Source organism: Vigna unguiculata, chromosome 10 (genome assembly GCF_037176805.1).
Source record: "Vigna unguiculata cultivar grain cowpea cultivar isolate G323 ecotype 2 chromosome 10, ASM3717680v1, whole genome shotgun sequence".
Lineage (NCBI taxonomy): Eukaryota > Viridiplantae > Streptophyta > Magnoliopsida > Fabales > Fabaceae > Vigna > Vigna unguiculata.
The window spans coordinates 50,123,989-50,143,826 of record NC_140801.1 but is presented as its reverse complement, the minus strand read 5'-3'; the positions used below and the strand labels follow the sequence as shown (position 1 = coordinate 50,143,826).

Here is a 19,838-nt window from a genome sequence, read left to right as displayed (position 1 = left end):
TTTTCTATAAGGCTTTTTCTTTCTACAACCTCAGAGTTTCTAAATGCAGCTCCATAATTTTTCAATATGTTTTATAAAAGTAACTTTTGAATCACCTATTCTAGAAATCTTTTGGAATAAGTTTTCTGAAATTTTCAGAAATTTTTTCTTGAATATAATTTTCAGAACAAAACTCCCGGAACAAACTTGTATGAAATGCATTTCAGAATAAATTTTCTAAAATTTGTGTAATACTTTCTAGAAATTAGTTTTTTGAGACGAGAAACAGAAAATGTATTTCGGAATGAACCTTTTAAAACGATTTTTTTTTTTGTTTTTTTTTTCCGAAACAAGCTCTCTTTTCTTCTTAGAAGCGATGATAATGTGCAGTGAGAAAAGATATTTTAATCTTCTTTCGTTAGTGAGACGTGCAATTAGTAATAATGGGGTGGTGGAAGAAAATGTTCTCTATAACTTTGGGCTAAAACTTGTGGAAAGCCCACTAGAGAGAACTTGGGCAACTCTCTAGTGAGCCCACTTCCTTCTCTTTGCGCCACAACGTGAAGGACAGCTAACACAGGACAGAATGAACTGAGTAACAACAACGCTGTTTTCTTTCTCTCTTTCGTTCATTCGAATTTGTTCTGTTCCTTGCAATTGAATTTGAGAAGCATCATCCATTTTTTCTTTCTGGGCACCTCCGAATACCCCTGCATCGCCCTGAAAGTGGTTCAGTTGGAACAACAAAAACGATGTCGGCTCGATTGATGAAGAAGGTTCTGAACGAGCAACACCAACTTCAGCAACACGTGAGCGAAGAAGAGGAAGAAGAAGAGAACGATTCTGAGCCCATCACTCGTTCCTCCATCAACCCTTTTGACCTCCTTAACGACCAAGATTCTGAACCCGAAAACCAGGTTTTTAAAAAACCTCACCTTTTTCATTTCGATTCAAACTTTGATTTTGTCAAGCATTACCCTGTTTACCCTTTTGAGTTTTTCATGTCGTTCCTATCTTTTTGTTGCTATCATGCACCACGAAATTGGATTAGCTGGGTTTTGTAAATCTACCTTTGTATTTGCGAATAGGTCAGAAACAAACAACTATGGAATCTGAACTTAGGTTGAAGATATAATTATCGTTATTCTTTTTTGTTAATTAAATGTCTCAACATTTAGTATAATAGAATGGTGTAGGCCCCAAGTTGATTAAATGCCTCACTAGTTGGATGTGAGGAGCTTCTACATGGGAGGAGTCCAATTCATTTTACGCTTTCCTATTTTCTTCTCTTATAAGTGATTATAGAAACTTAGAATCGCATGAAATATTGCTTTTTTTACAAGAAAAATATAGTATTAATTTTTTACAAGAAGAATTAATTGGATGCTGAACCTCAAATTTATTCTTGGATTCTTTTTTGTTCAAACGAAGGTAAAGATTAAGGAGTATGCTTCTTAGTTGTTACATGATGTTGCTGTTTTGGCTGCAGGGAAATGAGTTGGCATCCTCCCATGAAACAATGGCGAGTTATGATGAGAAAGAGGAGTCATCATCTTCATTGAAACCTACTGCTGAGGTTTCCACATCAAATCCAAAATCGAAGAAAAAGAAAAAGAAGAAAACCAAGGATAATGCTGCTGCAGCAAATAAAACGGCAGATGATAAAGAATTGGACTTGATTCTAGAAGATTTATCTCTGAATGTCAACTCATCGGCTGAGCAACCTGTTTCTGCCAAAGACAAAATTAAATCTGTTAAACAGCAAGCAACCTCCGTATTGAAAGTGGATCCTAAGTATTTGAATGCTGAAAATGAGCTGAGAAGAATATTCGGATCCAAGGTTATGAAATCATTTGAGAGCAGTAATCAAGCGAGCAGTTCTAGGCAGATGCGAGGGGTGAGGGGGCGTGTACATTATAATCTTAGAAAGAGCGTTCTTGTCACTCCATCAGACAATTGGCTCCGCTGTGATGACTCTTTGTCCATGGAGTTTTTGGAGATGAAAAATGGATATAACTACTTCAGGTAAGGAACTAAGGATCATTCTTGTTCATTCAATTGATAAAATTTTCTGCTTCGTTTTGTATATAATAACTGATAGGTTATATTTTTTCATATATGGTTATGATTATAGACATGGGTATGGTTATGACATGATCATTGAGAGATTGTGGTTCCATATGGTTATATGACATTAGTCTTACACATATAAGACCTTAGACATCACTTTTACACCAAAACCTTAAGGCAATGTTGTTATGGGTCTTTATTCTTATATAGTGTTTAACTTTGTCTTTTCTATCCAATGTGGGACTTTTTGACTCACACTTGGACTATTCCCAACAATCTCCCCTGAAGGGTGAGGCCCTTGTTTTTTTCTTTTTCATATGGTATATTTCCCTTCAGGTGTATGAGTGACCCCTTTGGTTGTGGTTATGCGGTCAGTCACTTCGGTGATCCCTTTTTGTTATGGTTATGGTTATGCGGTCAGTCACTCCGAACCATCGGCTCTGATACCACTGATAGGTTATATATATTTCATATAGGTTATGGTTATAGACATGGTCATGGCATAGTTATGGTCATTGAGAGATTGTGGTTCCATATGGTTATATGACATTAGTCTTACACATATAAGACCTTAGACACCACTTTTTACACCAAAACCTTAAGGCAATGTTGTTATGGGTCTTTATTCTTATATAGTGTTTAACTTTGTCTTTTCTATCCAATGTGGGACTTTGACTCACACTTGGACTATTCCCAACAATAATAAACATACAACGAACTCTGGAGTCTGGACAAATACAAGTTTCCAATTAAGAATAACCTTGAGTGGAATAAAAGTTCCTAATGGGTGAGTTATGAAAAATAGTAATAGAGAGGAGGGGAAATTTATCAATAGCATAGGAACTTACGTACTTTTGCCTGGTTATTGATTTCTTTCATTACCTACAGTCTCTCTCTTCCTCTTCATATTGTTGATGGTTTTTCTTTTCATAAGGAGGGCATGCATGATTGAGTCCTCTACTGTGGGCTTTTGTTATTATTCATTTTCATTGTAAATGACCTCTGGGTTGACTTAGTGGATTATTTGTGAAGTTAAGAGTTTAATATGCCTTTTGTACTTGGCATTTAATTTCGTATTTTTTACGATGTAGATATGTACACTCGCCATCTTACTCCCAATCTCAGAGAGCATTTGAAGCTGCCAAAGCAATTAATGACATAAATGGCATAGCAAGCATATTACAGCACCGTCCTTATCATATCGATTCCCTTCTAACAATGGCAGAATATTTTGCAGTGCTGGGTGAACAGCCTATGTCTGCAGATGCTATTGCCAGGTGTCTGTATGCCCTTGAATGTGCATGGCATCCCATGTTCAATCCACTGCAGGGAAGTTGCCAGTTGAAGTTCAAGCATGATACAAACAAACCTATATTCACAGCTCTTTTCACTCACATGAAAAATTTGGACAGGCGTGACTGTCATAGATCTGCCTTAGAGGTCTGCAAATTGTTGCTTTCCCTGGATTCTGATGATCCCATGGGGGCTATTTTCTGCATCGACTACTTTGCTTTAAGGGCTGAGGAGTATGCATGGCTGGAGAAGTTTTCTGAAGAATATAAAAGTGATAACTCCATTTGGTTGTTTCCGAACTTCTCTTATTCCCTTGCCATTTGTCGGTTTTACCTTGAGCGTGAGGCCTGCAAAGCTGACAATATGAATGATGAAAAGTCTTCTTCATCTGATCTTATGAAACAAGCATTGATGCTTCATCCTTCAGTCATAAAGAAGCTAGTCGCAAAAGTACCATTGAAAGATCGCACATGGACAGATATTCTCAAGCATGCCTTTTTCCGGTCAGATCAAACAGGAATTCCATCTGTAGATCACTTGATTAATATATATGTTGAGAGAAATTATCTTATATGGAGGCTTCCTGATCTGCAAAAACTTCTTAGTGGTGCCGCAAAAACAGTGATTGAAACACTAGAAAGTAATAAAAGTGAAGTTAAGGATTGGGCTTGTGTCAGAAAAGAAGCATTTTCGTCTGAGAAAAATGAGTAAGAAATTATGTTTACTTTTTTGTTGTTTTAGCTTGATTTTGCATGTTCACTTTGTTGTCATATCTGTTTGAAGTAAATTTTTATCTTGACCTGAAAAAGCCTCAAATATTTGAGGGCCCACTTAGTGTTGTTTCTAATTTTTAGTTTAAAATTTTTTCAAAAACTAAAACTGCTTCTATTCCGCTCTCCCTTGCTCCCCTCCCAAAAATAAACTCCACTTTGAAAGTTTCTCACCATGTTAAGATTAATGTAAGGTTGTGTGGTATTGTCTTCAAGACTTAAAAAACTTATTTCAACTTAGAATGAGCATTTGTTAGTTGAGCAATTGAAATTATGATTGAGAACTCTGCAATGAGCTGATAACTTGAAACTGAAAGTTGTTGCATGAAGTATTCAACACAGAGTAAAAAAGTTATGCATACTCATGTCATGTAGTTATGAAGGAAGGATAATCAAGGAGTAAGGAAGTAGCAATATGAATCTTATTCATTTTGAAGCAATTCATTGGCTTGTTTGTAATATGGCAGCACTCTTCTACCATCTATGTGGTCATCTGATGGTCATCTTGATATGGCAACACTCTTTTAACATATATGTATAATATGTGGTCATAATCATGGTTGGTTTATTATATTAGGTATGGACATTTGCTGGTATCTGATTTCTCTGATTCACTTTCATCAATTCCTCGAGAAAATCTTCAACAATTCATGGGTGTTCCAAGGATGATGGAGGATGGTATGCAGGATGAAAACCAATTTGCTAATCTGCCTGGTAATGGCCATGCTCCTCGTGGTGTTGCAAATAGGAATGCATTAGCCGTCTTGTTTGAGTCAATGCTACCGTGGGTTACTTACGAAGACAGAGAGGATGGTGAACCTGATGATAACCAGCATGATGACCACATGCAAGACCATCAATGAGTCTGGAGAGGCAACCGACATTCCTTCTGCCTTAATGTCATGTTTGGTTGGTTCCTTCTGCCCTAATGTCATGTTTGGTTCGAGTGTTGAACTAAATGGAGGCAACTGACATCCCTTCTCTGCTCTAATGGCATGTTTGGTTGGAGTGTTAAATGATGAGATGACTTTCTTGTACAGAGAGACGCTGAGGGAGCTTGCGACGCTGAGGGAGCTTGATGTCTTTTCATTGTCAACCACGTGGAATTCTATATGCATAAAAATAACATATAATTTTGTGGTGTCGAATGTTAGGATATCGATATAAAATGTTATACCATTTTCATATGATTTACTTTCAAAATTTTGTCACTGCTTGATAATGTAATGATCACACATGAGATTAAAAACATGATATGGACAACTTCAGGTCAAATCTTTATTACAACGTTGTAGTTGGAAAGTAGTTTTGAATGGGTTAGTTTTTTGCGCTCCCAATTCTTCTCGTTCGAAGGGAAATAGATTTGTTTTGAGAGTATTTGGATGTGGAAATTGAATGTATGATCTAGATTTTCTGCAACATAACAATGTATCTAATATTGAGTTAAAGTCACAATTATTTGAATTTGGAATGAATTACATCCTAATGTAATAAAGTATATACATCATAGATCCGATAATGATACAGAATAACTCCTCCATACATAATATTGTGGAAACAATGATGATACAAAGATTATACACTATCATTGACACGATTTCATGATTTTTTAAAGTTGGTTTACCTTACTTTGGTGAAACTATATGCTAGAAGCAGAGTACAATTTGTGACTGCAATGCCACAAATAATGGTAGAAGAATAAGCTAACAAGAAATTAAGACCTTACAAAGTGCTTGTTTATAAAAAGTAGAATACAATATTGTAGACCCTATGATGCCTATAATTATTTCTCAATGCAAACTTTTTACAGACTAAATAGAGAAAAGCCATTTAACACGCCGGCCTAGGCATGCCGAGGAGGAATAAGAAATGCTTTCCTGACCCTAAGGTAGGTGGAACATACTTTGTTATAAGTTCCTCCAGCTCAAGCATGCAGAGCTGCGTCACATTCTTTTCCTTTTCCCTTCTTTCTTAGCAGATTGAGTGGATCAGTGTCTTAGCAGATTGAGTGGATCAGTGTCAGGTTAGCCTTCAAACACAATATAAGAGAAGTGGGGGACAGAGTATGGGATTGAATTAGTATGATAAAGTTATCATGTGAGTGAATTTTAACATATCATTAAGGTCACAACTATATGCAGCTAACATCATTACAACACTCCAAAGCATTATTGTCAATATCACTTAATTTATGGATTTTTGGATTCTCTTATTGTCTGTCTTGTAAGTTGTGACCATCTGTCCACGCTCATCTACTTTTCTGCTTTCTTCCCCAACTTGTCATCATGCTCAACCTTCTTACCGTGAAGTTTTTCACCTTAGTTTTTTCACTTTTTGGTGCTGGTTTGAGTTTAAAATGAATGAGATTACTACAAATAAAAAACAATACTCAACTTGCATGGTTTAACTTTTCTTCATCATGTTTGTTACTTAAGAAAACAAGAAGTACATAATATTGTTTGACATATTCAGCATTGTTTTCACTTACCACATAAGTAAATGCACCCTACACAATCAAGAAAATGCGTCGCTGTCACAGTGCTTCAACTAGAGCAAACACGAGTTAGTTTACACTAAATTTAAGCTTGTCTTGCTAACAGAAATAAATAGACACATCAAACGTGAATACCTATTGGATTTTACTCCTCTAGGTACTGAAGACATCACTATCACTAGTTAAGAATAAAAAACATATACATGTATAATATAATATATTATCAAAGCGTTTAATCAAACAAACATGTAATTGAACCACCCTAGTAAATAGGGCTCATGGAATCGGCTAATCATTGTGTGGGAATAATGGATCATATATAAGTAGGCGAACATGACTTTGTGCGGGAGCCACAAGCAGAAAGCAAGTTGTGCTACTGTTTTGGTATTGAGATGGCATTAAGAATAAGTAAGAATTAGTTTTCATATGTTACATTGTGTTGCACACAAACTTAGGATGGAAAAAAATAAAGTTATTAATCAAAATGAGAAATAAAAAAAATAGCATATTGTATTGTAATATTATATGACACTTACATTATGTAGTTTTTTTATGCAGTGAAATATCTCTTCCAAACGACCTTCTCACGAACTTATCTGCAAAGCAATAATTCGACTCTTTGTTTAATAAGTTCAATATAATTTTACTACAACAAGCATAATGTATGTTATTTAATATAAATTAGTGAGATTTACAGAAGTATTTGTCCTAATTCCTCTATAAAAGAGGAAGCTATAAACACATACATTCAATACAACATAGGATCAAATCAAATTGATTCAGAGGGCCAGACAACAATATGTCAAGTTGCCGCAATTTGAAGAACGCTGTGATAGCATTTTTGGTTCCACTTCCCTCCATCTTTTTCTACCTCTCATTCCTCAACCACTACGACTCACCAAATTCTTCGTCACCTTGGTCAAGTTTGTGGTCATGGTGCTATTACCACCCTTTTCTATTAGCCAACACTCTCTTCTTCCTCAACGTCAATATTCTCTTCTGGGTCATAGGCCTAATCCAGTCCAGCCACTGGGTACACTCAAAGCCCCCAAATTTTTTTCTTCTTTATTCACCCACTTCCACATTTCCTTCCAAATTGACGTCTTTTGATGTTGATGGTGCAGATGATTGACCCCTATTGGACTGTGATACCTGTGATGCTTGTTCACTACTATGCCACTCACCCTTTGGCTAATTATGATTTGTGGAGGTCGAAGATCGTGGTTTTATTGACTTGGGTGTGGAGCGTGAGGCTCACTCATAACTATTTCAGGAGAGAAGGGTGGCAATGGGGTGCCAGGGAAGACTGGCGTTTCACCGAGATGAGTGAACAGTACGGAAAGCAATGGTGGTGGATTTCATTTTTTGCCGTCTATGTTTCCCAACAGGTAAACTTTTTTCATTGGTCTCCTTTTAGTCATTGGTCTCGAAATGAAGTTTAGATGAAGGAACAGATTCATGGACACTCACATGCTAGGGTACACCAAGTGAGAAAACTGTACGGTATGGATGATATTATGTGACAAGCAGAAAAAGATAGAGAAAAATACGAGTGACAATGTGGTGTTTTCACTATTAAGGTGTCTGCGGAAAACTTAAATGAACCTAATGAGATTTCTTGAATTTTGTGTTAATGGGACGATCTCAATCCTGATCTGACTTGACATTTTGGAGCTGACAGTAGGAACCTGAACCAATTTTGATGTTGCCTTGTAGTTTGAGACGATTTATTGCATTGTGCAATAAGGGAAGATGATAGAGTTTATTCATTACATAAGCATCGTGTTAGGTTTACATACGAGTTTCATTGGAGAAATACAAACACCAATAAGACCTGAACTTAACCACATAAGATATTGACAATACTTTCCGTCCAAAACTTTAAGACAATGAGTTTATGGGTCTTTATTCTTATATAGTATTCTACTTTTTCATTTCTAGCCAATGTAGAACTTAGACTCACACTTGGATTCTTAATACATTGCTCTCTAAAGTATATAATAGAAATTTCTTGAGTGCCAGTGGATGTAAGGTACATGACCACGTTAATTCTGTATTTTTTCTTGTACGGTTTCATTGTTGAATGATGTATATTCGGTAATAGAACAACTTGAACCTGTTTGTTACGTGTTTAGTTTGTTTGTTTTTTTGAATGAATTGAGTGTTTTTTTCATTTTGGTATGTGATTCTTGTCTATGCAGATGTTTTTGATTGCATTGTCCCTTCCCTTGTATGCGGTCCATACTGTCAATCAGCCATTGAGCATGTGGGACTTGGCGGCTACTGCTGTCTGTTTATGTGGCATTGTGATAGCATACTTTTCTGATACACAGCTCTATGAGTTTATGAATCGAAACAACAAGCTGAAGGAGGTTGGTAAACCTGTGGTTCCTGTTCTTGACAGTGGCTTGTGGTATTACTGCCGGCATCCGAATTACTTTGGTGAGCAGCTGTGGTGGTGGGGGCTGGCTGTGTTTTCATGGAATCTGGGACTTGGGTGGACATTTATTGGAGCTTTGGTTAATACTATGTGTTTGGCTTATGTGACTAAGCTTGTGGAGGACCGAATGTTGAAAAAGGAAAGTAGAGCAAAAGCATTTAGGCTATATCAAAAGACAACTTCTGTGTGGATACCTTGGTTCAAGTCCTCTCCTTCAGGAGTTAAAAATAAGAATGCTTGATCTTTTCTTGGTGCAGTGATTATGGTTGGTTTATCATTTTGGTATCTTATAAATCTTGCATCGTTTTTATTTATTTAATGAAATCAGAATTTGTACGTGTTTTATATATGTATTTTGATGTAATGTTGTATAAAATCTTAATGCATCCGCTACATTTGGAGTTGTACTTCCTGAATCTGGCTTTTCAGCTTCAAAATGTCTGATGGTGTATTTGGCTGTGCAATATACATTCACTAGCCCTTTTATCTAGGCTTCTTTCTGTTCACGGGAAAGCCTGGAGCCCTAAAGAAATATTTTACTGTTATTGGTTGGACGACAATTGAACCACAACTGGTGTTTTTAACCAGTTCGATTACTTGTGTTGTCTAATTTTGAAAATATTGCTATTTCAGATCATGATTTCATATTACAAAATGTGCCATCAATTTAGATGCTCTGTCATGGTTGCAAATTGATACCTAATGAATGTCTATTTCCCTAACCTTCAAACATTGCCATGAATCGTGAGTGCCCCCAAAAATACAGAAGTCAAAGAAGTAGAATATACCACCATGTAGGGTGGGAAAGAGCTATATCCATCTAAATTTTCTTGCATGGAGAGCTTTGACGTGTGTGTTAGCCATTTACTTTAGACCTTTGAACAGAATGCATATGCCAAAGGTTTTGGTTTGAGATTCTGAACCCTGTAAAGAAAAATGTTTGCTCAGGTTAGTGCCTATTAGCATATTCCATAATGTAGAGGACATACAATATTTTCAGTGAAACAAGAGTCACCAAAATTACATTTTGACTCAAGAATGTAGTGAGTTCAGGGATGTTTTGCAGGTATAGAGCAAGTGCTATTGTCCAAAAAAACAAATAAGCCCAACTACTAGGGGTGTTTGGATATCTACTATAAGGGTGTGTCTGGATATACACTAGAATGATGATGAATAGAAAATTATTCTTTCCAATACAAATAGAAGAAGTAATGTGAGTGTTAGATTGAATTGAAAGTGGGTGATGGAGCTCGAATTCAAATACATATTAGGTGTGTCCTACACTCGCTATACACTGCAGCAGATTTCTTAAAAATCAAGCAACCACCACTGAGAATCAAAGGATTGAAAGGATCACATATAGGTTTGGTATTACCTCCATGCAAGGATGAAATGGAAGACACACTTTCTTCCCAAAATTTTGTCATCTCTTTATTATTGTTGTTACTGATTAGGGCATTAGAGTCTTGTAGGTATCTTGCTACCAACATTCATTTGGGACCGCAGAGGAGGACTTCCATACCATTGTGAATTTGAAGCAGAGGTTATTGTAGAAGAAAGTTGTTGGAAAATTCCACGTTGTCTATCTCCTTCATTCTTGAAGTGTTTCTTTTATATATATATATATATGTGTGTGTATATATATGTTGAACAACTTTGATTAATGTTAATTAAGATCAAATATGACAAAAGTAGTTTTCATTGTATTTAAAATTACAATTCTACTTCGTAAATTTCTTAGCAGTCTCAGCAATTCAATTTGCCATTATAGGTTGGTAACTGCAAGCAACATAAGGAGAATCACATCTCTTCATTCATATTTGTTCTGACACACTCTTGTAGACACACTCTTGGACATCCTTTCTTCAACACGCTTTAATTTTTTGATGAATTAAGTGCAGACATTAAAAAATAAAGTGTGTTGGAAATTTTGTATCGGTAACATTTCTCTATCCCAAATGTGAATAACAGTTTAGTAGTAAAACTTTTCCCTTCTGTTTTTCCTCCTTTATGGTATGTCTTAAAGTAACGAAATACCAGTAACAAAGTCTTGGTCTTGGACATCCTTTTTTCTACATGCTTTATCATTTGGCGAACGAGCTGCGGAAATTAGAAAATCGTGAGTCAAAGTGTGCTTTGGAAAAGTTGTATTGTTAACATTTTTCTATCCAATACCAAAAGAAAAGTTAAATAAGCCAGTGTGGAATGTGGAACTATAGTGATCTTATTCCATCATGGGCATGTTGTATGCTTCTGAAATTTTTGATGCACATGTAGAAAGTTCCCTCCATTTTCCACTATTATGGTGTCTCCAAAGGAACAGAACTTCCCCCTAAGGTTAATGCTTTTGTTTTTTTCCCTTACTGATTAGGATGCTAATGAGTGATGTGTTAATGAAGATGACTTAACAGAGGATGATGTGTCACAGACTGAACAGTGACACCACTGGTAAGGGAAAAAACAATGAGATATCCCAAATTCCTTCCATGTGAGGAAAATCAACTGCTATTATCCAGACAGGACTATTAACTTTTTTAATTTTTAAAAGCAGCATATAAGCTAAAGGGAAATCCAGTAGAAATTAGGTAAGGTTCTTAAGTGAGATTCTCTTTACAAACATATTCTTATTTTAATTCAAACTTTATTATGATCAAAATTCACAAGTATTATAATCAAAATTATAGTATAATTTGAGCTACATGTAAAGATCAACTTTGAAACTGTTTGATTCCGAATCAGGGTTGAACAGTGAAAGAATCCTGACCATAACTACGAGCATTGAGCATTGGTTGTCATTTTTCTACTTACGTCCAGAAGACACGCTATAGATGCATACTTGTGAAGGGAAGTGGTATTATTAAATGAATAAAATAAGATTAAACTGACCAGGCCAAGAGACAAAACATAAACCAGTGGATGAGAAAGAATGAAGGAAACTTTTGCGAAAGATCCTTTTGTGATGGACAATTTACATACCATTGGTGCTATTTTTCAATTAAAGTTAATATTTTATTAGATAATTGTAACCTTCATTCTGGAATCTGAATTCAATAACAGTTATCCATTATAATTGGAAAATACAATATGGTTCTATATTGGGGTTTTTCTATAATTTTTGTTTTCCTTTAGTGACCACTTGTATATTCAGACAAAACAAAACCAGAGAAGGAAATAATAGTAAAATCCAGACCCTTAATTTTGTTTATCATTTGTTTGCATGTGAGACATTGTGAGTTGAGATCCCTTTCTGTAAAGTTTCACAGATAATAATTGCCACGAGTGTTCAATGGAGACAGTAGCATAGGTTGACACATTCAATGCTCTCTTAAATACATAGTAAATGCCATATGCCACCACACAGTCTAGTTTTCCACGCATATTAAATTTGTTTTTTACTGTCTTGGTTTGAGTAGCTACATAATTAGGTGAGTCTTAAATATGCAGATAACCTTTGAATTAAATTCAAAGAAAAAATCTTTGCATTAAAATTAATTAAGACATTAATTAGTACCAAAACAAATCAAGACATTTACCATAATTCTAGTTCTTTCTTTTATTGTTAAACCTTTTGTTTATATAAAAGTGGAATGTTTTTTATTTGTTTCCTTTTTTTTTTCTAGAAGCGACTAATTCTTGACCAGCCACCTCCAGAAAAGTGAATTTCATTAGTTTATAGTATTTTTTTCTAGTTCTGTCTCCAAGTAAATATCCCATAGTTAAAAAAATCATACGAAATTCCATGAGATTATAAAATGATCATGCACTACACATTTTCTGATGGAGGAAACAGAATCATGTCATGAGTCTTTGCATTTGTGCCTGAGAATATCCTTTGGCAGTTGCCAGTTGGCCCATAATTACTTTGGTTGGTTCAATCTATCTAACTAAGCTTATCATCAACCTGACACTCAGACAAGGACATCCCCTAAAAATTTTTTGGTGTTCCAAGTTCACACAAACACATTCTGATGTTACTGTTCATTTCACCTTGTCTTCTTCCTATATCAAAAACCAAAGCCATGAAAAATATTTAATTACCAAAGAAAAAACAGATAAGGACCTTACTTTACTTTCCAAAGTGGCCAAGCTCAAGCCTTATATATCTTCTTGCTACTTCAACCCCACAAGGAGTACTGGTACAAGTTGAGTTTTTTTTGTTTTTTTTTTTGTGTTTAGCTCCCAAATTCCCAAAGTCAGTGATGATTTCTGGTAAAAGAAATGGGTTTGGCACCAAGGGGAGAACGGGTTTAGATTTCATGGTTTTGGTGTCAACAGTGTTGTGCCTTTGTTTGACTGGTATAAGTGTCTCAGCTACAACACAAGCAGAACCCCCATCACCTCAACCGAGCCAAAAGCTAAGGTTTAGCCAAAATGGAGAATTCAAGATATTGCAGGTGGCAGATATGCACTATGCAAATGGCAAAACCACACCTTGCTTGGATGTGCTCCCTTCTCAGAATTTTTCTTGCTCTGACCTCAATACTACAGTCTTTATTAACAGAATGATCAAAGCTGAGAAGCCTAATCTTATTGTTTTCACCGGTAACTAGTCTTGGTTTTAGTTATCGTTTCATTTGATTTCTAATTGTTTGATTTTTTGGCTTCTTAGTTTTAAGAAAATTACCTTTTTCCCTTCATCCCTTCGAGTGGAATGTTTCTTTTTGTAGAATCTTGTTTTGGTAGCTTGTAGTTTCTTTTTTACTTTGGTTAATGATACACGATATAAGTTTTCTTGGTTAATGATAGATGATATAACCTATGGAGAATGTTTGTTGTGGTGTGACAGGAGACAATATCTTTGGGTTTGATTGCACGGATTCAGCTAAATCAATGGAGGCTGCATTTGCTCCTGCAATTGCATCAAACATTCCTTGGGTAGCTATTTTGGGCAACCATGACCAAGAAGGAACCCTCTCTAGGGAAGGGGTGATGAAGCATATTGTTGGGATGAAAAACACCTTATCTAAATTCAATCCTCCAGAAGCACATATCATTGATGGTTTTGGGAACTATAACTTGGAGGTTGGAGGAGTTGAAGGCTCTGATTTTGAAAATAAATCAGTGCTCAACCTATACTTTCTTGATAGTGGAGATTATTCCAAAGTTTCTACAATTTTTGGTTATGATTGGATCAAGCCCTCCCAGCAACTTTGGTTCCAACGAACATCTGCAAAGCTTAAGGTTCTGTCTTCATTTCCTATTCCATAAAAAAAGTTACAAACCCACCACTTTTTCAACATTTCCAATAGAAACCTTTGAAAGCAGGAACAAATTTGAAACTATGACATATTTCTCATGTGGAAGGAAATTTCTGTGGATTCTCATTAAACATGTGGCTTATTGTTCAGTTTTCATTGCTAATATCTTATTTTTTTGTTATCCTGCAGAAAGCATATATAAGTGGACCTATGCCTCAGAAAGATGCTGCTCCTGGTCTTACATATTTCCACATCCCTCTGCCAGAATATGCTAGTTTTGACTCATCAAACATGACTGGTGTGAAACTGGAAAATGGCATTAGCTCAGCATCTGTGAACTCTGGCTTCTTCACAACTTTGGTTTCAGCAGGAGATGTGAAAGCAGTTTTCACTGGCCATGATCACCTCAATGACTTCTGTGGAAATCTTATGAATATACAACTTTGTTATGCTGGGGGATTTGGATACCATGCTTATGGAAAGGCAGGGTGGTCTAGGAGAGCAAGAGTGGTGGTAGCTAGCTTGGAGAAAACAGAGAAAGGAAGTTGGGGAGATGTTAAGTCTATTAAAACATGGAAACGCCTTGATGATCAGCATCTTACTGGAATTGATGGTGAGGTACTTTGGAGCAAGAACTCTCAGTGGTAAGATATCCTGTGATACTTATAAGACTACTCTTGTTCTGCATGCAATTTATCATAAGATTTGTCTGAGAGATGCTTGTTGGTCCCAAAGAAAATGAAAAATTAGGAAACAATTGCGCATAGAAAGAAATGTTAAAACTAGATGTCATAATTGAACACTTTATCATAGGAAATGTTAGAAATGTTGCTATTTCATTCTCAGATTTTCTCATCATCTTTCTATACTTGTTTACTTCTTTCTTTTGTTTTGAACTCACAAAGGCCACACATTACACTTCTCTTATTTTTTTTTTTCTTTTCACTTCATTTAGTGACAATTCACAGACAGTTCCATTGCACTGGCCCATGCTTCAGCTCCTTGGATGGGTTTCCATCATTTTGGCTTGGTAGGAGGAGTCCCTCAAGGAGCTGCTGTGTTTGAGTGTTCTATTAACCTAATGAGGAAATTCATCACTGTACTTCTGCAATAAAGATACCAAGTTTCTACCACTTACTAATGAATATTTCAGCAATGGCATTGCATTTGAAATAGTTATGGACTAGAATTACATAGGTAAATTAGGAAGATGTATAGAGCTATGTGTTATCAAGTATTCTACTTTGCTTGTATGGAAAAGAAAAGTTCCAATAAGAAAAGTAAATTAGATGGTGTCATAATCGTTAGAAAAAGGGAGTCAGAAAAATTATAGACGAAACAGCGAAGAAAGTTTAGGAGTCAATAATTTATCTATAATATCATTACTCACGTTACATAATTTCTTTGTTTTCTAATTTTATTTCATGTTATCTACTTGGATTCATCTCATCGTATTTTTGTTTTCATTGCAGATGCCCAAAGATAACAACCAAACGGAGGTGCTTGAGAATTTGAAAATTATGCAGACAGATATTGATTTCCACGAGGCTATTTTGTGTTGAGTTCCATACGATAAATCTTGTTCAGGGAAATTTGATACTCTTTATTATACATGTCTTGTGATTTTATACTGTAATAGAAGTTAGCTTGCTAAGAGTAAAATAGGAGTTAAAGGTTCATAGACAAGGAAGTAGAATTACAACTATCCATACTCCATACCAACTTGAAGGATCATGTCATTAATTTCAAGTTTTTTTATGTGACCTTGAACCAGAAAATTTTTGTTGTTATTTTTGTCTAAGGATACAAGAAACGCAATATCATAAGAAAATTCCCTTAAATTAGTGCGGGTTGCTTCAAAATTTGTGTTCTAATTTACTTTCTTCTTGTAAACGCTTCACCTTAGGAATTGTTAACAGGCATTGCGTGATATTAAAAGTGGTTCTCGGGGAGAGAAAAGTTCAATAGTTTTATATTTGGTAAATTTATTGTGAAGATTTCATGATTATAAGATAAAAATGAAATTATATGCTTACTTTTTACATATTTTTCGGTCCGTTTTCTCTGAATCGATTAAGAGCATTGAATTTTAGGAAACGTGAATGAAGATTAAGTAGGCTTTCAGGACCATCTAATATCCCCTGTGCGAGTTATCATCACATAGTGTTGCAGTCCTATCATGCATGCAAAAATTGTGATTACTTCCTGAATTTACACTGAATGCATCTAAACTTAAATAGGTATTTGTACATTGAATCATCAATCTGTGCATGATAATAGAAGTAGCCATTTTACAAGCTTTCACCCACATAAATTCTCCTCCTTAAACACATTTAAGCCTTACAACTTAGTTAAACAGATTTGCCAATGTTCCTCCATGGCTTGCAATCACAGAGTTGTTCCAACCCTTCTCACTTGGGAGTGAAAGCCTGCAGCAGTAACAGATAAAGTCAGCAGAAACAACAATGAATGAACAAAACTTACATAGTATATTATTCTCGAATCAGAATTTTATTTTGACAATCCAGGTAACTAAGACTTCCATGAAATGTCAACAGATTAGAGAAATAAAACTCTGATTTTTATAGGGAAAATCACCACCAAAAAAAATTAGTCAAAATATTAGGCAAGACCCAGTTGTAAAATGAACTTACAGCAAAAATAGTAGCATGGCCTGGATCTGCAAGGTGAGCAAAGAGGTTGTCAATAGGACCAGTGCCAGTGTATATGTGCTGGAACCATGCACCCATCACAGCCAACATGGCCAACCTCCCATTCTTGATCTCCTTTGTTCTCAACTCCTTGATCTTCTCGGGAGAGCCACTTCCCCAGCCCAGTGGATCAAACCAAAGCCCACCTGGGTACCCAACATCAGTTCCTGTGAGCTTGTTGTTGGGAAAGATGGGGTCAGTGTTGACACAGCCTGGTTTGATGATGTCAGCCCATCTTCTACCCTCAGCCCACCCAATGAAAAAGAGCTCAACTATGAACAGTGTGGTGGTGTCTGTGAAGTACTCCAACTCTCCAGCAGTGTACCATGAAGGGGTGTTAAGGATACCAATCTTTGTGAGGAATTCTGGGATGAAAATTCCAGCAGCACCCAACATGGCCCATCTGCAGTGCACAAGCTCTGCCTGAACATTCCATCTCAAGCTCTCAGGATCAGATCCTGCCAATCACAACATACTTTTGTTGTCATTCACTTGAATTCTGGGAGAGATAAAGTGACTTGGTAGTTAAATAGAAGAAAGAGAAAAGAAAGGTCATAGGTTCAAATCTTCTACTAAAAATTTAGAGAAACATAAGGTTAAAATGTTAGTTTGGTGGGTTTAGAATGGAGGATAGAAGAGGTTCTAAGAGTGTTAAAGTGAAGGTGAAATAGATTTTGAGTTCAACTCTCTTGTTACCAGAAACTAACAACTAACATTTGTGATAAAAAAACTCACTTTGAATTTGAATTCTCAAGAAAGAATAGTGTGATGTTATTGCTTCATCTTATTCAGTGACAGAATATTTAGAAAGTGATGATTGCTTACCAAGACCGAGAGGATCAAAACCAAAATCTCCAGGCAAACTGCCATCTAGCCATGGAGGAGGGGTGCTTCCTGGGAACCACAGAGGCCTATCAGGGTCAGCAACTGCACACACTGTAGTGCTGGATCGTGCTCCAACCGGTGCTGTGAAACTGTTCATCTTCAGTTTCCTTCCACTGAGAAAAGAAGCTTTTGCGGTTCCCAACAGTGATCCATTTTTTGAACTGCATGCAGTTATCAGTGAATGATCAAGCTAAGGATCACGTTATTATATGCATGAATCGAATCACAGGTTCGCAAAGTTTCATCATTTTTAGTTACAGGACAATGCATGAAACATTTGACGTAGCGTTTGTATTACATGTAATAATATGCATGGGCACGTGGGAAGTATGAACTTGCCTTGGGGTGGAGATTGCAACAGCTGCAATGGCAGAGGAAGCACAGGAGGAAGCCATGGCAGGCTTTGGCCAAGAGAGATGAAGTGTGAGTTGCTGTGTTGTGGTGATTAAATGACGAGAGGGAAGAGAATGCAATTTTGTTAAATGTATGTTCTTATCTCAAAGGATAGGAGTGTGAATCAGAAATTAGATGGTGAGTTGCCACGTAGCATGCAGAATCTCATAGGATAGGTTTTCTTTGCAAAAATCAGAATCTGGTGGTTCACATTTGTCACACGGAGAAACCATGTTTTTGTGGCATACATTGCCACTGCCACAAGACAGATTCTTCCATGTTGACTGTGTCTCTACTCCACACAACACCAATGACCATTTGTGTGGGAATCATTGACCTTAGGTGGATATAAATTAAATGATATATGTAAAGAAGATTGATATAATAATATTTTAAAATCAGGTTAAGATTTGTGAAAAATTGAAAAATAATGGTTAAAATTATATTTTTAGTTTTTGAATGTTGATATGGAATAAAAATTTATCTTTTTCTAAATTTGATATATTTTGTTCTTCAAATTAAAAAAAGGAATGAATATAATCTTTAATCCAATAAATATTGAAGTGGAGATATGTCAAAAGATGTAAACAAGTTAAATACAAATAATGCAAATATGAATCATATTTGACAGAAAAAAAAAAGTAGAAAATTAACTCGTAATTAGGTTAAAGGGATTATACTATATCCATTCATTTTTTCTGAAGTTTAGAGATACAAATATATTAAAGTTTCAAGTCTCTTACAAAGATAAATTTCAATTCGATTCAAAGATCAAATACTAAAAATATTCTTAACTCTTAAAAAGATTGAGATGTCAAAATAATTTAAAAGAAATCTTAAATAGTTTCTTTGTAAATAAATTACTCTAATTTAGTTCTGAATAACTTGTATATAAATATTATAATATTATTTCTGAAATTATTTTTAAACTAATTTTATTTAAAAGGATTTTTAATAAGATTAAATTTATATTTTACATCGAACCTTATATAAATTTTGTTTTAAAATTATAATTTTAAGCTTATTTTAAATATATTTATTTCAATTATATTTGAAATTTATATTTCAAAAAATTTATAATTCAAATAATTTTATATATAGTAATTTAAAATATAAATTAAAATGAAGAAACAATATTAAAATATGAGGGAATAAATTTATTTGAAATATAATTTTTAAATAAATTTAAATTTATAATTTTAAAACAAAATTTACATAAAGTTAAATTTAAAATACAAATTTAAATAAACTTAATCCTATTTAATAAAAATATTAATTTGAATAAAAATATGATATAATATTTATATAAAATTTAAATTTGCTATCAATTTGCTGGGGAGGAAATTGGTTCATTTTTAATAAAAAATTAGATTAAATTGATATTAAATCATAACAAATATAAAAATTAAATTCAGACTAAAATAACAAATATAATATAGAAACTAGATTAAGACTATGTTAATGACACATGACACTACTTATGTCACAACACATCACTACAAGAAAACTCCTATGTAGTAACAGATTATAGTGACCAATAATAGTTAGTAATTAAGGTGACCAATTTACAAAAGTAAAAATTATTCCTTATTAAAATAGTTATTA

The 19,838-nt window shown here is 35.0% G+C and overlaps 4 protein-coding genes across 6 annotated transcripts; 3 read left to right on the top strand and 1 right to left on the bottom strand.

The window, feature by feature from the left end:
- The first annotated feature begins 546 nt into the window (after nucleotides 1–546).
- LOC114166935 (transcription factor-like protein) lies at nucleotides 547–5,432 on the top strand. Of its 2 annotated transcripts, XM_085668290.1 has the most exons (5): nucleotides 547–896; nucleotides 1,469–2,004; nucleotides 3,141–4,049; nucleotides 4,690–5,005; nucleotides 5,037–5,432. In XM_085668290.1, exons 1-4 carry the CDS (start codon nucleotides 732–734, stop codon nucleotides 4,973–4,975), a joined length of 1,896 nt encoding a protein of 631 aa, XP_085524416.1. In that variant the 5' UTR covers nucleotides 547–731; the 3' UTR covers nucleotides 4,976–5,005; nucleotides 5,037–5,432. The 2 variants fall into 2 exon arrangements, with proteins under 2 accessions (XP_085524416.1, XP_027907622.2); XM_028051821.2 differs by having other exon boundaries at nucleotides 4,690–5,432.
- Nucleotides 5,433–7,343: 1,911 nt separating this feature from the next.
- On the top strand, nucleotides 7,344–9,642 carry LOC114166107 (uncharacterized protein C594.04c-like). Its single transcript, XM_028050767.2, has 3 exons — nucleotides 7,344–7,639; nucleotides 7,731–7,994; nucleotides 8,808–9,642. Exons 1-3 carry the CDS (start codon nucleotides 7,406–7,408, stop codon nucleotides 9,285–9,287), a joined length of 978 nt encoding a protein of 325 aa, XP_027906568.2. The 5' UTR covers nucleotides 7,344–7,405; the 3' UTR covers nucleotides 9,288–9,642.
- Nucleotides 9,643–12,962: 3,320 nt separating this feature from the next.
- On the top strand, nucleotides 12,963–16,034 carry LOC114166791 (putative inactive purple acid phosphatase 29). 2 transcript variants are annotated; one of them, XM_028051623.2, is made up of 5 exons: nucleotides 12,963–13,588; nucleotides 13,833–14,227; nucleotides 14,434–14,888; nucleotides 15,200–15,441; nucleotides 15,717–16,034. In XM_028051623.2, the coding sequence occupies exons 1-4, from the start codon at nucleotides 13,246–13,248 to the stop codon at nucleotides 15,276–15,278; spliced, it is 1,272 nt and encodes a 423-aa protein (XP_027907424.2). In that variant the 5' UTR covers nucleotides 12,963–13,245; the 3' UTR covers nucleotides 15,279–15,441; nucleotides 15,717–16,034. The 2 variants fall into 2 exon arrangements, with proteins under 2 accessions (XP_027907424.2, XP_027907426.2); XM_028051625.2 differs by lacking the exon at nucleotides 15,200–15,441 and having other exon boundaries at nucleotides 12,981–13,588.
- Nucleotides 16,035–16,471: 437 nt separating this feature from the next.
- LOC114166792 (chlorophyll a-b binding protein 7, chloroplastic-like) lies at nucleotides 16,472–18,392 on the bottom strand. The gene is made up of 4 exons (XM_028051626.2): nucleotides 18,180–18,392; nucleotides 17,781–18,001; nucleotides 16,899–17,413; nucleotides 16,472–16,673 (listed from the first exon to the last, which is right to left on the bottom strand). The coding sequence occupies exons 1-4, from the start codon at nucleotides 18,233–18,235 to the stop codon at nucleotides 16,656–16,658; spliced, it is 810 nt and encodes a 269-aa protein (XP_027907427.1). The 5' UTR covers nucleotides 18,236–18,392; the 3' UTR covers nucleotides 16,472–16,655.
- Nucleotides 18,393–19,838: the final 1,446 nt, after the last annotated feature.